Source organism: Pezoporus wallicus, unplaced genomic scaffold (assembly GCF_028554395.1).
Source record: "Pezoporus wallicus isolate ANWC-B61680 ecotype Strahan unplaced genomic scaffold, APGP_CSIRO_Pwel_v1 contig_7505, whole genome shotgun sequence".
Taxonomy (NCBI): domain Eukaryota; kingdom Metazoa; phylum Chordata; class Aves; order Psittaciformes; family Psittacidae; genus Pezoporus; species Pezoporus wallicus.
The window spans coordinates 4,212,270-4,227,192 of NW_026638908.1; the positions used below are offsets into that span (position 1 = coordinate 4,212,270).

The following is a 14,923-nucleotide window of genomic DNA, read 5'->3' on the forward strand; positions in this document are numbered from 1 at the left end:
CCTCTTTCCAGAGCCTCTTTTCCAGGGAGCTGGAAATCGATCCTGTTCTGCAGTCTTCCTTTTAAATAGAACTCATGTCTTGTCTCTGTAAATTGTATTCTTTTTGTACATCTCCCCTAGTCAGACAAAAATGAAGGTAAAGCGGGTCAGAACTGCATACCCCAATTTACAGGTCAATGTAACCAGTAACTGTTTTCTTCAGCCTACAGGTACCCACAAATACTGAGGTGTAAAGCAATCTAAAACAGATTAGTTTCCACATAAAAGCCAAGTAAAAATTCAGTGAAGGGAGGATTTGAGCTATCTATCTGGATCATTTTCTTTTATTTCCCTCCTGTTATGTTTCTGCTTCCTAGTCCCTTAAGTTAGAGCACTTAATCTAGCAGGCTGAAAGCTGAGCCCAGCTATAAGGAGTTGCACACATACACTGGCAAGCAGCTAAACCCATTTCACAAGCCAGAGGAGTGGAAGAAGCACTGCTAGCTTTGATTCCTGCTAGACGTCCATTCATATGAACCTCCACTTACATGCAGAGCCAGGAAGTGCTTCTGTGAGCAGATGGGGATTTGAAGTATAAGCAATACCCTCGTGAAGTTGCTTCATCAGTAGCAGCACCCAGCTCTGCCCTGGATTGCCGGTAAATCCCTAAACTAGCCAAAGAATTCAGAAGAGCAGACCCAAAACTTACCCTGGAGTGACACATATAGACATGGACACACCAAATTGATGAGTGCCAGACACAAGAAATTTGAACACTGGCACTCACAACTTGCATATAGATGGGGGAAACCAAAATGTCAAAGCACTGGTTTGTGCTCCTTACATTCTAGTAAACACCAGCCTCCAGGAACTCAGTGAAGTGTTGTCCTCAGCAGCTAAACCCAAAGGCACTCTCTGATGGAGCTAGGGCATGAAGCTGAAACGCTGTGAGTGCCCATGTTTATAAATGCTTTCCTCTCCTCACAGGCGAGAAGCCAAGGGACTTTCTTATGGATTATCCAGTGCTCAGAAATCAGGTTAGTGGAGAATCCTGCGCTGTGTCCTGTCCATTTGGCCTATGGGAAGGGGTTTATGCAACTGAGCATGAAATGCTTATGAAATAGTATCCACGTTTCCTTGTTCAAATTCACCTTTTCATACAAGGGAAGCAGCAAGCAGTAGTCCCACTTGTGTCATCCTAGCACTGTGCCCTGAGAAACAATATAATTTGGTTTCTATGACAGAAAGGCAATTAGCAAAAGATCTATTATACAAAGTGCATGAATTAGCATCTAAGAGTGCTCCCAGGTGCCCTTCCTTTCCTTCCCTCCTCCAAAATACCTGTTTTGCAGAAAATTGCCTCTTTCCTTTTCCCCACATCATAGGGGATTGCCTTTTTCCAAGAAAGGAAGAGCTAATAATTTTTTTATGGCTTTAATATTTCCATCTCACTGCCCTCCCTGGTTGGGACTGTATTTATGAAGCCTAACAACACTGAATTGTACTTCATGTGTAAAATCTGAATAGGGGATTGGCTTGAGGACTATGCTTTAGGAGATGCTTACAAAGCCCTAGTGAAGTTTATTCTTTGTCTTGCTCAATAACGTTTTCTAGAGCAGTCTCCTGTCACCTTGGAAGCTGGGGTTTAGCTGTTGCTCCTGGCCAGCCAGCTCTGTAGAGGAATATCTTCCTAAATCTCAGCTTTCCATAAGAAAAGAAAACCACTAAGCAATTCACATCTCTCTTGACAAGTGCCTCACAGTAGCTCAGCTCTGAAATTTCATCCCTCATCAGGTGCTGACGTCAGTGAAAGGAATGCTGTTACCCACTGCAGCTCGCCCTCATTAGAAAATTAATTTGTACTTAACATCATATTTCCTAATATGATTTTTCAAGGTCACATCATAATCCTTTTTCACTTGCTAATGAGGACAAATCCCAAGAAAATGGAGATAGCCTCTTACCCAGTCAGTTCATTTTTTGCAAATGTGCTTCACAAATGAAGCTCCTAAGCCCTTGTGGACCAGGCTTGGGACTTAGACAGCTGGAAGCCAAACCCACCTCTCCACAGACCTCCTGCCGCAGGCTCCAGGCAAGTGCCTGACACTGTAGATTTTTGATTTTGTGTCTCACAAGGGTGTTGTGAGAACAAATTAATTGTTGAGTGCAGGTGCTCAAGGAAATGGAAATGGAAATCAAGGAAATGGAAGCAATGCTACTTTACCGGATAAAGAAAAAAAAGAATTTTTAAGCACTATTTTTGCCACCTAAGCAATGGCAAAACATTTAACTTATTTCAAGGCTGATACCTACACCTACAGAGTTTTAGCCCTTCTTGCCAAGAAAATCCTCTATAAAGTTTTGTTTTCACTTGGAAATCTCATTTGATGATTCACTTTCTCCCTTTCAATTTAGGTGGATTTTTTTTTTTTTTTTTTTTTTACAAACTGCCCATTTTAGTCTTGCTTTTTAACTACTTTTATATACTGACACCAAAAATTAAACTTTCTGAGAAGTCTTTTGATTGTAAGCCTTTAACTTGCTGATAAACCTTCTATTTTTATTTCTTTATCACAGGTTGTTGGAAACAAATCAAGCAGCCCTTCACCAGACATCAGTCAACTGAATTTACCATCAGCTATAATAATGAGAAGGAGACACCACAAAAACTAGATCTGGTCACCAGTGACATGGCAGGTAACAACTGCTGGCCTGTGATGCACTCATTTTGCTCTGCGTGCAGAGCAGATAATAGGGGGATGGACACGCCAGCAATATTACAAGCTCCAGCTCTCGTGCAAGCTGAGGCCCAGGAACAGATTTATCTGTATTCATCCCAGACATATAGTGAAGCAGCTAAATATATTAGGAGGAAAAAGACCACTATTTTGGAAATGTCTATCTTGGAGTTGTTGGGAAAGACTTTATGACTGAAACAGTTACAGCTGAAGGTAATGATGGAAGGCACTCAGGCATGGATGCAGTGCAACAATACACCTAGGATAGGGTAGTTTGTCTCTGCTAATTTTTGTGTCTCGGTTTAAATAAAAATGTCTCTGGGAATTGAACAACATATAATGCCCCTTGCCACTGGGCAAATACAACAATTACTTGGCTGGTTTGTGGGTGGGACTTCATGCCCAGCTGGAAGTTGTGCTGAGTGAGATCCCTGTGCAGCCTTCCTGGTGCCTTCACTATTTTGGAGATCAGGCCTCCTAAAGTGGCAGCAGGTAGATGAAGGAGAAAGAAAAAAACACCGCAGTGCTTCTCTCCTGTTCTACCTTGGCTCCAGATCACTGTTTGGACAGAGCAAATCCCCACATTAATACTATTTGCATCCCAAAGGGATGACTTCTTTCATTCATCCTCTTAGCACATCTTATCCCTGCCTAGTTTAGTCTGCCTGGAAGGGCTAGTGAGACCAGCCATTTCATGGGATCAGTGATTAGCAATCTTCCAGAAAGATAAATTTGCTGTTTCCGGCCTCTAGACCTTAGAAATTCCTTAGAATTCCTCCAATGCATTTGGCAGAGAAATACATTTGAAAAACAAGTAGATGGTTACTGTAATTCCATATGGTGCTACCCTTGATATCTTTCAAAGACAGTTTCAATCCTTTGCAGAAACTTTCAGTATAAATGTGCAGAGACCTATAAAGCAGTTTTATTTCATGAAGGAAAGGGAGTGAATAAACGTTACTCACAAATTATGATTATCTGGCTCCCCTGGCCATGTCTGGGGAGCCTCTGCTCTCTCCATCCTCCCATACCGCCACGTTTGTGGCAAGTCTTAACTCTCGCAGCTCCCCAGACTTAGCATTTCACCTACAGTCTCCTTAAAAATAAGAAACATGAAATTAAGACGTGAATGCAGCCCAGAAATTCGCCATTTAATTAATTGCAGAGAGCACACAACTTGCATATAGATTAACATGCTGCATGAAATCCCCTCCCATCAAATCCCTGGCTGCCTGCTGGTTCCCAAAGTGGAGATGCTCCATCCTGAGAGAGAGAGATTGCTGGGGATGGTGACAGCGACGCCAGGAAGAGCTGCAGCACTTAGTGAAATATCATAACACCTTCACCCTACATGCTGAAGTTTGGGATGTAGCCAGGAACTGCCAAAAAGATTCACAGGACATATGGGATCGAATTCGACGCTCATGTCAGATGAGCCACGATGCCAGAACAGAAACTGAGCTAAATTCTTCACGCCTGCATCAAAACATGATACTTTAGCAGTGCCACTTACTAGAGCTGTTCAGGCCACCGTATGTATCTGTAAGAGACTATCACTAGCACCAAAGCGAGAAAGTTGGAACACTGAATTTCCTCATAATAGTTATGGCTGGATTTTTTGAAAACCCTTTTAGTCCAGATCTCCTCCTTACACAGCAGCCTGGCATCTGCCTTGACTACAGGTGTAAACACATGCTTCTTGAGGCTGCAATTCCTCCATCCCGCTCCTTGCTCCTGCTTGTGCCGTTGCTCATCCCCTGGTCTGTTCCCCTTGACCGGGGCGATCCCAGTTCCTCTGGCAGTGCCAGTCCCACTTCTCTTTCTATGGCTCATCCCCCTTGTGTGCCTGCAGCAGTGCAGAGCTGGCTTAGTGTGTTTCACACTTCCCTTGACTCTCTTGGCTGACGTTCTGCCTAGCTTCATCCTTCTTGTCAGTCAGCTACTGCAAAATGCCTTTTAAAAAAAGCCAACACTTGGTCAGGCTCTTTCAGAATCCTCGGGGCATTCTAATTATTTCGGAAGTGGAACACTTGCTTTGGAGAACTTCTCATTTGTGGATCTTCGGGCAATGTCCTTTTCTCCAGTTTGTTGCTAATGTTTCATTGACTTATATCTTGGGTTTTAGGGCTTTTGAGTATACTCCAGAAATGATGTTAATTTATTTGGGTACGTAGGTGGGGAAAGGGAGGGAGGGAGTAAGAAAAGGGGTTGCTTGCTTGCTGAAGAGGGTTATAGGGCCAGCACTGGGGAAAGGTTTTCTCACATTCTTAATCACCTTGTGTTTGATACAATCAGAGTCATTTTTCAATATAAAATACATATCTATGCATAAGTATTGTGTACCTAAAATAACCAGTCTATGCCTTATTGAGCAGTTCATGCTTCCTTTTAGATTATCAGCAGCCTCTCATGATCGGGACTGGGACGGTGACACGGAAAGGATCTACTTTTCGACCCATGGACTCTAAAGATGAGGGAAGAAGGGGGAGTTTAGAGTTCGAAAATCACTACCACTGTCCAAACAGAGCTAACCGGCATGAATATGCCCTGCCACTGACCAGCCAAGAGCCTGAATATGCCACCCCCATCATAGAGAGGCACATTACAAGAGAGAATAACTTCCCTTCTGAAAACGGCTACAACATACCTGTAATCTCATCTCAGATACATGCGCTTTCTGCTGGCAGCTTCTCTAGTTCATGTAAGACCGAAACCATGAATGGAGACTATCAGACACCCCAGAGTGTCATAAGCTACGACAAACCCAAAGTTAACGGTGTTCTGACCTCTGTGAGCTACAGCACGGACTACCAGAAACCTCAGCCGAATGCCCTCGGGAGCGAGGGTTACTCGACACCCAGAGACTGCCTAAAGCCAATAAGCCAGACAGCAATGACAGCTCTCTTGTGATCTGCCGGAGCAGGAGAGACACTGAGCGCAGGAACGTCACCGCACAGCTTTCTGAAGCGAAAACAGAGTTTGGAAGGACTCTGCTGCAGGAGGCAGAAGGCAAACAAGCCCCTGTGTACATAATATTGCAGTCTTGCTGGGTTCTGACATCTGAAGAAAGCATATGCTGTTTATCACTGTTTATAGCAAGAGAGATGTTATCAGTGAAGACTGTACATCTTATTTTCTGTAACTGATCTCAGTGCTCCACTTGCAATGTGTGCAATTTGTACATAGCTTTTATTTAAGGAGAATTTCTTAAGTTTCCTTTTCACCTGGGAGATTGAAAGAACTGCAGAAATACCTATTTAAGGAAAACAGTCCTCCTTCTCCGTCTTTGTTTTACCTGCTGTTGGCAGCTGTAAATGGTGTATCTTATGGTTGTGGTGATTCATCTCCTTTCTTAAAACTGACGATAGTGCATCACTGTAGTTCTTACTGGGAAAGTAAAAGAAGCAAAACTACTTAAAGCATAATGTGCACAAGAGAAGGCAGCTGAGCATTTAAATTACATGCTCAAACCCACCTTCCTGGCTGCTTTTTTAGCAGCAGTTCTTACATGCTTGAATTTGATCTGTTGTATGACCTGAGCCCGTCTAACTTGCTGTTCATGATAGAAACAGATAGAAAGGCTGAAACCAGTTCTGGGTTCAAGCCAAGGTGATCACTCTGCAATAGAAAAACAAACAAACAACAAACCCAACACCTGTGAGTCTGGGGTTTGGGTTTTTTTCTTCAGGAAGTGTGTGTGGAACCAAAATTTGAATTTGCAGCTGGGAATTAAATCCTGTTCAAGTCCTAGCTGATGCTTTTGCTGCTAAACTAAAAGGAAATCTGTTCCTTGGCACAAAGCAGGAAACTTCCTGAACTCCTCATTGCTCCGGTATTTGTCTTACAAATTTCTATTTGAAATATTTTGACGAAGTAAAACATGGTGTGTGTATGGCTTGGCTTGCTGCGGCAGTTAAATTTGCAAGACAGCAGATCAGCACAGTTGTGTTAAAATAGTTTTTCTTTTGCAGCTAATGCTACCCTTAATTCTGGTTTTGGACAAACTTGAAAAAGCACAGGGATGGGTGCAATGTATTATATAGTAGCTGGCTTCTCTTTCAGCAGAGGCGTCATTGAAGCGAAACAGCTTCTAGTAGCAACTGGGACTGTCGGCTGCCCTTCTACCTGCAGTGCTTGGAGCGTCACTTTGGATTCGAAAGATTATCCTAAATTGTCTTCTTGAGAAGAAGAACGGTGCTATATTGAAAGCACAAGGTTGTGAAATGAGACTAGTAAAACCTGAGCTCTTCAAAAGTTGCTATCTGAAGGCTCTCTGTTTCCTTGCACATAAATGTGGGATAATTTGCAAAGGATGCAGCAAAGATCTGTAGTCTGTTCTCAGTGTGCTTTCAGATCCTCGGGTGGAAAAGTGCTGTCAGAGTACAGACTAGTTGCAGTGGTACTACTCACAAATATTGCTAAATCCAGCCATACCTGACCTTAAGGCAAGCTCTCAGTGAGTTCTTTCCATATGCTTGTTTTGTGGCCATTCCCTCGTGTTGCCACACCATGCATGCGATTCCCATGCAAAGAAGAAAGTGTCAAGGTAACCTCGTAGCCTTCCTGTGTTTGCTGTCAATACAGTTTCTGTGAAATGTCTAAAACACCTCAGGTCCTGAAGCGAAACAGCAGCAGCCTGTTTGTTAGACCGAGCTGGGCAGTGTTGTTTACCTTCTGTTGTTTACATGTCTGTGTAAATAAAGAACACTGGTATTTGTAAATCAGTCACACAGGCCTGCTGCTTAACTCAGTGCACTTGATCATCTCTGTGCACCCTATCGTCACATATCCCATGGGGTGAGAAAGAAGCGTTCCTTACGCTCTGCAAAAGCATCAGTTGCACTGCTGCAATTCACGGTCCCAGTGTGACAGGCTAAAAAAGATCCTTACAGTGCCCCATTTAGCTTGGCTCTTCTGTCCATAAGCTCTGAAGAAGAAGCAACTGCAAACAGCACTGCTGCTGGATTCATATAATTGAGGGAAGGATGAGGGTGCCCTCCTGATGAGCCTGAAACCAATACTCTACCCACACTGCAAATTAGACTGGCTCGTCACCTGACAAACAAGCTGGACTCAGTAATCAGGGCTACTGCCCACTTAATGAGGCACCTAGGTAATGCAGCAGTGCAACAGCACCAGCCACAGATGACACTGCTTGTAGTATAACAAACTTTTCATGCCTCTGCCACAGCAGCATGCTACAAGTGTCGAAAGGGTTCTTGGTAGCATGTGCCCATTTCTGCCACCATTTAAATCCATCTTAACACAGTTGGTTTAGCCTAATGAAAAGCTGGATTTCAGTTTGCATCTTGCCTTCATCTCCATTCCCCTCACAAAATCCTGCAAAACAATGGCTTAAAATGAATCTCCAAACATCTCCATCCTCCTTGTGTCACAGTAGCTTGGTGCTGACAGGCACAGAAGCAAGCACAGCAGCTCTGTAGTTGATCACAGCTCACCATATCACTGCCGTGGTGCTTCACGGTTCACTTCTGAGTGACTGCGGAGGGCAGTTAACACAAAAAGCCTTGGGCTTTTCCACCTCGGCCTGAGAAATAGGGAGCTTCTAGTGACCCTTGCAGCAGGTATGCAAGGGAACTTCCTACCTGTGCAGACTCTCTGTCCTAATGGTGGTGGAGATACTAAATGCTGGTGTAGGAAGGAAGGGGGACTGCCTCAATCTTCCCAGTGGTAGTGCTTATCCTTGTGCTCATCCTCTGAGCAGTTTCTCACATACCGGTACCTCAGACTCCAGCCTGTCTACATTAGCCTGTTCTCACCATCAAAACCAGTCACAGAATTAACACAGGCAGCCTCATCAAACAACACAGACTTCAAAATTTTCTTTCCACAGCGAAGGTTAGAAGATGAGCCATTCTGAGACATTTACACACTTGGGAGGGCTGCATTAGCTCTGGGTTTCTCTCAAACATCTTTATAGAGATCATGTGAGAGCAGAGTCTGACCCTCTGGTCAATGGAGACATTCAATAGCATTTCCATACCAAACTTCTTTCCTGAGCAGGCACTCCCAGCAGGCCAGAACAGTAAGCCAGAGTTCACAAGAAGGTTAAATATTAACTGACCATAGCACCAAGGGCCTGCCTGTCCCAGCTGCAGCTGATGGCAAGCCTCTGACTTTGCCAGAACAGGGTCATGTATTGTAACTGCACATGTCTCTGACCAAGGGAACGGAGGAAGGCAGCTCTTGAGGTAAGAAAGTGTAAAAGATGATGTACGCTACCTACAACTGAAAACAAACAATGCCAGCTTAGCATGCATTCCCAGCTGGCGCTTATACTTAGAAAACAAACAAACAAACAAACAAAAAGCACACACAAAAAAAACAACTACAACAAAAGTTCCTGAAACACCACAGAAAAAACACAAATGGTTTTTGCTCTCAGTGGCTTAGGCTGGTGAATGTGAATTCTTATTCTTCTGTGAAGTAACTAACTTTCCAACACTCAATACAAATACAATACAAAACCTTTTTTTTTTTTTTCCTATCAAGTGTATCTAAAGAGTATTTCCATATTTCATTTAGCTGCTAGAGTTTTAACATCAGGTATTAAACCCTACCTTAGCACCTACCAGAATCTTTGCATCCAACAGGCAACAGATTAAAACTAGTCCTTGACTTGCATACTGGAACTAGGATTTCCCAGCTCACTGGATGTACTACTCAGTCACTTATAGCATCACCTGCTTATTTTACTGTCTTTCTCTGGATCAAGCACCCCGCTTCACCTCCCTCTCCAGACACCATCCACGGGCTGGGTTCACTAAGCTCAGCAGCCCACTAGCTACAGTGGTCTCCGCATAGATGGGGGAAGGCAGAAAAAGCACTGAGGTCAACCTGCACCCCCTGCACCTGATGAGTAGTGTAACCACTGAGCTAACATGGCAGCAGTCACAGCAGCATCTTTAGCACCTCTGTGCTTTAAATTGGGGAATCCTTGCTTCAGTATTTAAAAAAATCCCCATGAGGTTGGATTCCAACCTTTGGAAGCAGGGTGTGAATCCCATGGCTTGTCTGCATTACCAGTGTGGCTAAACCCAGGAAGACTTAGGTTTTAATACAGACTTTCCTTGAATTTTTCCCATGAACTGCCATTTGGTAGTTTTTCACTCAGTGAACACATTTTAGTGGAGCACCATTTAGGCATGAAATATTCCCCACACAGGATGGGACTGTCAGGCTGTAGGTCCTGTTACACGAACTGACACTTAACTGTGTTTACCCGTTTGGTGGATTGTTATCATTAAAATATGTATGATTTGATTTCCATGGTGCTGAAGACTCTTACCCTGTGCAGACACATGGCAAGGACTACTGCACTCTCCCCAGCACCACTCCATCACTGCCAGACTCTCTGAACACATTACCATAAACTGGGCTGCTCCAGGACTCATCTGCACTGCAGGAAAATGGGCTTGTGGCCATGCAGAATATTGCAGAAGGCATCAGAGGCATTCCAGGGCTCAGGTGATCTAATCTGCATCTGCAACACAGAGCAAACCAGGTGACCAGTGTCAGAAACCGGTAGAGCCCTTGTCTCTGACCTACACCCACTGGTGAATGGGAGAAGTGTTAAGGAAAACCCCCAGCCAGCTCTGTTGCAACATCCCCAGTAAGCCCCAATGTCGCATCCATATAATATACAGGTGGCAATCATCTGACATGAGGACTCACTCAATTGCTATTTCTAGGCATCTAAAAACCAACCACAGCAAAAAAGCACTACTGCCATAAGAAATTACACTGTTTACATTATGTTACTCTAACATCCTTTGACCTTAAATTGGTAGTGTTGCATTTCAGCAACACTTTCAAAAATGTGCATATAAATTCACCACTGAGGCAGTTAATAAAAACTAAATGAAGTGCAATTATTTGTCTGTGTCCTGGCTTTTACCAGTAATTTTTCTTTAGTTTAGTTCAGGAGGGCAAGTAACGAAAAGAGTTCTGTGACGCCTGACAAAGGAGTTGGTGGTCTCACAGCAGTCCTGCTCACCCTGTCTCCAAAACCAGATTAGCTCTGCTCAGCAACTGGATGTCTGAAGGACACCCCTAGCCTGTAATCAGTCCGGACCCAAGGAATGACAAGGTTGTGTTGCTGCATTCCTTTTCTCCTCATTATTTTCCATAATAAATGCTCCATACTGCCCTTTTTTTTTTTATTTCAATGTCAGCTATGATGCAAGCTTGCACTGACCTCCAGCCTCCACTGTGATAGCACAGCATGGGGTAAATGAAAGCAGAATTTATCATTTCATTTGAAACTCATCAGTGTTGTTGATGCCTATACTGAAAATCACCCTGCTATAGCTGTGTGGGGTTAACAAGACTAACAACATTATGAAGAAGCAGCAGCAATGCCTATGGATTATTAAAGATGAAATAAGTTTCAAGGAACATACTTATTTAAAGGGAAGTTGCCACTTCTGCACAATCGCTTTCAAACTTAAATCAGAAACCTTTCCTGAGGGTTTCTTTTTCTGAAGCCCCCAGTACAGTCCTACCATCCATAAAGGACACACAAGATGAGGTCAAATAAAGCATTTCTAAACTAGATAAAGTATTTTAAAACTAGATAAACACAAGAGGGAAGACATCCTTAGTTGGGGAAAACTCATGATATCCATGATAAGGAGGACGCCTAGCATCTGACTTTCTGTGCTATCTCATTGCATAGTCTAGACATGAGAATTTGGAGACTTTTTCATTCAGACTTCACCAATTTGTTTAGGCTTGGCCTCACATAGTGCATCTCTAAGTCCTGAAAAACATTTGCCTTCTACAGTATGCAGAGGTTATTCAGTAATCTCTTGTCCTGTCCTGAGTTAATTCATTATTTACTCAGACACTCGCAACACAGCTACCGAGCTGCCATGTGACATCCAAAACGTTATTGATCATTCCATTTATTTTTATACATTTGCATGTATTAAAAAGAGAAACCCAGGAAGAAGATAGCTTGATTAAGTTGAAACATAACATAATTTTTTCAGCATAGCAAAAAACATCAGCTAACATATATAACATTTTACTGTTCCTGAGGCTTTTGTGTCCTGCTAACCACCATGACCTGACCTCAGAAATCTGCAATTTTTGACAAAACACAGTTTGTAACAGAGCTTGCTGGAAAAGCTCCTTTAATGATCTGCATTATCTGCTCACCTGAAGAGGAGCAGTATCTGTGAATACCCAGCATTGCCTCCTGTGAATCCAATCTACTAAGACGAGTGAGAAAACTTACAACGTAATTAATTATTCAAAACCTATGATATTCTCTCAGCCAACAGATGACAACAGACAATAGTAGACTTTAAAAACATGTATGTGTTGCCTCTTAGAAGGCAGGCAAAAAAGTAATGCCAAAATTCCAGGCTTAAAAGAAACACCAAGAAAAATTTAGTACAAACAGTACGGAAACACACGTCAATGGCTGAAGCTTGATCCATGACAGGGACCTTATGAGAAGTCCTCCTCCATGAGAAGTGGCAGACAGCAGAGAGGGTGGTGATGCTTGACATAGAAGAAGGGGACAAAAGATTGCAGAAAGACTGTAAGTTGCATTACCCACCACCCAGCCTCTGGTCTGAACAATATAATGCCTTGAGCATGTATTAGGAACTATAGCTTTGACAAACGTATTTTACACAGCTTAATTTCTGTGACCCAGGCAACTACTTCATAGATGGACAAGCTGAGACAGACAGAGATGCTGCCACTTGTCCACAGCTGTAAGCAACAAATCAAGCCCACCCCAAAATGTAAAGGCCTCTGAAAACACTGACTGCAAACATGCAAGAAGTCCTCTGTCATGCAGCAAGAGAAGACAGGGATGATAAAGACTAAAAGGAGCTAGCAGACCTCACTTGAAGAGGCAGCTTTACTTCACATCTATGGCTAAGCTTTTTATCCTTAAGTGACACCATCTGTTCTGACAGACAGTTTTATAAAATTTGAGTAAGGTGACCTGAATAAAGCATGCCTCTTACATGGAAATGCTGGAGCCATACGTGGACATGGAAAGGTTGTGGACAGCTCATGCAACTTCTCTTCCACAGATATCCAACCACTTTCAGAATCTCATTGTAAAAGGCAGCACAAGTCTTTTTTGACACCCACAACACACAGCAAGCCACCATTTTGGTAACAATGCTGCAGTAAATTATCTTACAAATACTTGGCAGATGACATTCCTAGAAGATACCCTTTAGGATATTTCATTTATATAGCTAACTTTTTGACAGATGAAGTCACACTCCACACCCCGTCTCCCCTATTTATAATACAACCACATCACCATACAAGGACCAGCATCACGGGTGTAAATATTTTATGCCAGAGAGCATTTTACTAACAAGTTCATTGATGACCTGGCTAACAACAACAAACAAGGTCTGGAGACTGCACTATCATTTGGTGGTCACTGAAAGCCAACAGCAGTAAAGATAACGCTGGGTCAATGTGAACTGGCCTTCCTCTTTCTTCCAACCACGGCACTTCTGTTCAAACCTAGACTAGAACAAAACGTAGTCTTTCACTGCCACAGTGTGACATGCCACGAGCAGCCTCTGTTCCAGCAAAGATCCCAGGAATGCAAACAGGCTGAGTATCATGATTGAAGAGCACTGGCAAAGTGCAGGCAGGAGCGTTTACAAATCTATCCAGTATCTGGTTTCATGTTTTCAGGGCATTCAGTCCCCTCTTTTGGAAAGACTTAATCCACCCACAGAAAAAAATTTCACTGCATGGATGTAAGCTTGTAAGAGCAGAGCATTCATTTTAAAAGTAACTGATGGGAAGGTTTCAGTATCTTTTAACAAGTCATGAAACTAGAGCTATATGAAATTGTAAGTGTCTCTGTGTGTATATGTGCTTGTACATAGGCTACATTAATACAGAGGTCAATTTTTACCATTACAGGTGTCACCTGCAAAGCATTTGCTACAGGACGTGATCTAGACTGGATATTTGTTATCTTAAGAACACATGTTAATAGAAATAGAACTAACGAATAAAGTTTCCCTATTTTTTAAATTCAAAACCCACCAGCATCCAAGCTACAACAATAGGTTCCATTTCTTCAAGGCTCTTCAATGCTGAAGATTTGAAGGAAGCTGCTGCCCCCTTTCGGCACTAAATACAAATGAAAACAGCACCAAAACCTAGGATTCTGACTGCAAACAGCAATTACTACATAATAGACAAGTTTTGGTGTTGAAAATAGCATAAACTTGAGACAGCCTGAAGTACGCTTGCCTGTTTAACCAGATCACTCAAGAAAACCACATTAACTTACTAAGACATAGCAGTCTGAATACATAGAAGTGCCCTTTCATTTCAAAATAAAATCAGTTTCAAAGTTAGTAGTATGTGGCCTGGATTTAAAATAACCACTTTAGGAGCACAACAGATGTGAAAAATTTCTGCTAGCTCTCTGAATTGTCTCATGACACCCCACGTCTGTTGTATATCAGCAGAACGTCTGAGCTGTCACACAGGACAAGTAAGATCAAATACATCAGAAGCTGTGCAGTAACACTCACTGGACAGCTATACAAAAATCCCCATTTATCTTATATAAAAAGTCCATTCCTTAGTTCCAAGCCTAAAGGTGCCAACCAACACTCAGCAGCTGACGTACGTACCCATTGCAGAGTTTTAAGTCACAGCACCCCCTGGGAATCCCTTCCCATGGAGCCATAAATAATCATGTAAATTATAAATTAAATCAAGAGGAACTGATGCCTTTGTGGAGATAACCTAAAGGCTCTTATCCTATAAAAGGATCGGCATGGGCAACCCCCAGCAGCCTTCTTCCCCTGCCTTTAGCCGAGAAAGGGTCAACAGTGGCAAACTCACTACCAGTTGTTGCAACAGGGAACACCCAATTTCTTCACAGGGAAGTGAACAGGAACACCCCTTCATGTCTGAAGGAAAAGCATTCAGGGCAAGGACATTCCCAGCAGCATAAGGCCAGTGGATCGAATGCAGAGCTGCTCCAGTTCAGCAGCATGACTTAATGCTTCCATTCCCTTAAAGAAATTGGTAACAAACGTAAACACTGGACAACAGCAGATAAAGTATCATTAAAAAAAGCCAAACATGCCAATCTGGTTTATTCCATTTTACAGAAGTAATATTTGTGCAACTATTTAGACAGCCAATAGGACAATGAAGATTTAATCAGC

General features: G+C 42.8%; 1 protein-coding gene across 1 annotated transcript in view; it reads left to right on the top strand.

Annotated features, from left to right (window-relative positions):
• The window catches only part of DCBLD1 (discoidin, CUB and LCCL domain containing 1), a 48,496-nt gene extending 41,058 nt beyond the window's left edge, over positions 1-7,438 (top strand). Inside the window, exons 13-15 of the mRNA XM_057413213.1 lie at positions 967-1,016; positions 2,557-2,676; positions 5,110-7,438. Of these exons, the coding sequence (XP_057269196.1) occupies positions 967-1,016; positions 2,557-2,676; positions 5,110-5,627 (688 nt within the window). The 3' untranslated portion in view covers positions 5,628-7,438. The remainder of the gene's footprint in view (positions 1-966; positions 1,017-2,556; positions 2,677-5,109) is intronic.
• The last annotated feature ends 7,485 nt before the right edge of the window (positions 7,439-14,923 follow it).